The sequence below is a fragment of the Portunus trituberculatus genome, chromosome 27, assembly GCF_017591435.1.
Source record: "Portunus trituberculatus isolate SZX2019 chromosome 27, ASM1759143v1, whole genome shotgun sequence".
NCBI lineage: Eukaryota > Metazoa > Arthropoda > Malacostraca > Decapoda > Portunidae > Portunus > Portunus trituberculatus.
Genome location: NC_059281.1, coordinates 6183301 through 6185800, shown reverse-complemented (window position 1 = coordinate 6185800; position 2500 = coordinate 6183301). Strand labels below are relative to the sequence as shown.

Genomic DNA, 2500 nt, shown 5'->3' with positions numbered 1-2500 from the left:
ATTCCACTCATATTTCATCTCCGTGTCAAGCTTCTTACTCCCAATTTGTTTGTCCATCTCTCTCTCTCTCTCTCTCTCTCTCTCTCTCTCTCTCTCTCTCTCTCTCTCTCTCTCTCTCTTCCTCCTCCCTCCTCTGTCTCCGTCACGCTTCGTTCAACTTTCACTGCCTATCGAGCCCAGGTGGAGTCGCTCCCACCTTGCCTTTCCTCCCTCACGCATTCGCCGGGGGGAAAAGACTGAAATTGTTGGAAAAGATGTGAAGCATTGGGTAAAGTTGCATGCTGAGGAAGAAGAAGAGGAAGAGGAGGAGGAGGAAGAGGCTGGCGGTGATGGTAATGATGGTTGTTATAGTGACATCATTTATAGTTTGTGTGGCATGTGGACCTGATTTTTCCCTCAAAGTTTACGTGACTACACCGTGTGGCAAAGACGCACCGCTGTTTATCATTATCACAACCACCACCACAGTCATTTCCACCACCACCGCCTCCACCTCCGCTTTCCAATCTTCTGTATAAAGTAAAAAAAAAAAAAAAAGAATAAATCATCATTCTTTTGAACATCCTTTTAGAATACGAACAAGTTTCTTCCTCCTACACCATCGTGACTTCCACACAGGCCTCGTCCCTTTAAGAAGACACTCCCCCCCTCAATGTTCTCACTCCTCAGCCGTCCTTTCTGCCACCTTCCTCCACACACACACACACACACACACACACACACACACACACACACACACACACACACACACACCTGCCTTATCTACCCACACTACCATCCACACAACATCCGTGTCATCATATATCGCCTCAGTCAACACGTGTTTAGCATTACGTCCCACAGAAGGAGATCATGTTTAATTCTAATATACTTACCTCACTCTGGACTAGCACACATACACACACTCACACTCACACAAGTCGTTTCCCAATCTTAAACTTTTTCATTCTTCCCTCCCTAAAGTCCCTTCATATTCATATACAGAAAGAATAGAGTTAGACGAATTCATCCCTGACACGAGAACGATGAGGACAATTTAGAATCAGCACACATCGCTCCACAAGCTGTACATGCTTTACATAAAGAAGAAAACCCCCAGAGAAAGTTCCTCCCCTCATCCACACAAGATCAAAGCATTCGACTAAAAGGAAGAACATAAAAATACATGAACGGGCTAATGAAAGCGATATCAATGCATACGTAACCATCCCTATCGACATATTCACAGCAATACAGCTTGTACACAACACCGCTAAACTGACTGAGTTCTTGGTTGGAGTGTTGCCTTTGAAGCTGCACTTTTGATATGCCCCTCTTCACTGTCTGGATCTTCCCTTTTCTTCCTTATTTTTCCTTTCCATCTATTAGCACAAAATTTACTCACTGTTCTCTTAGCAACTTTAGTCTGCATTCTCAAACTGGTATGTCTTTATTATGCCTTTTCTATAGACTGTTACAATCATAACTTATTTTCTTCCTTCCGTTTCACTTATTGCCCCATGATTTATACACAGTTCACTTAGCTTCTTCAATCTATGCATTTCCAAACAGGTACGTCATTATAACATCATTTTCTTCTTTAGACTTACAATATCAACACATTCTCTTCTTCCAGTAATTTATGCACTGATCTCTTAGCACTTTTATTCTATGCATTTTCAAACACGTATATCATTACAGCGTCATTGTTTTCTTTAGACGTACAATCATAACATATTTTCTTCCTCTCTTAATTCACACTCTGTTATCTTGGCACCTTCAATCTATACGTTTTCAAACTAATATTTTTTATAATCCCCTCGCCTTTTTTTTTTTTAAACATACAATCATAACACATTTTTCTTTCTCTATTTATTCATGCACTATTCTCTTAGCACCTTCACTCTGCATTTTCAAACAGGTACGTCATTATAACGCCATTTTCATCTTTAAACATACAACCGTAAGGCATTTTCTTCCTCTATTATTTTATACACCGTTCTCTTAGCACCTTCAATTTATACATCTTTAAACAGGTATGTCATTATAATGCCCCTTTTATCTTTAGACTTACATTTCTCCCTCCAGACACAGTGTACGAAGGCTGGTCTGGTGTTCTGATCGACTCCCAGCACGTTAGCGGGACATTCGACTGCACCTTTCACCTGTACCAATACCCGTTCGACTCCCAGCGCTGCTCCGTCAAGATGCGCTTCGGCCGCGATCTCGGTGGTCAATTGGTGGTGGAGGACGAGGACGCCGAGGTGCAGTACTTAGGGGCCGCCATCCTGCCCTCCCACAGGCTTCATAACTTCACCATCAGCAGACTTGACGAGCAGCAAGGCATCACGCTAGCGGTGGGTGGTGGTGGTGGTGGTGGTGGTGGTGGTGGTGGTGGTGATGGTGGTGGTTTTGCTTCGTTTTTCTTTCTTTCTTTATTTCTTTATCACTTTTATTTCTTATAGTTCTTCTTTCTTGTTTTTCTTTTCTTTTTTTTGGAGGGTCTTTTTTTGTTTGTTTT

At 42.1% G+C, this 2500-nt stretch overlaps 1 protein-coding gene across 1 annotated transcript in view; it reads left to right on the top strand.

Moving 5' to 3' along the window:
• LOC123509455 overlaps nt 1–2500 on the top strand; it is a 15605-nt gene that overhangs the window by 8062 nt on the left and 5043 nt on the right. The window contains exon 4 of the mRNA XM_045263744.1: nt 2068–2336. Coding sequence (XP_045119679.1) covers nt 2068–2336 — 269 coding nt within the window. The remainder of the gene's footprint in view (nt 1–2067; nt 2337–2500) is intronic.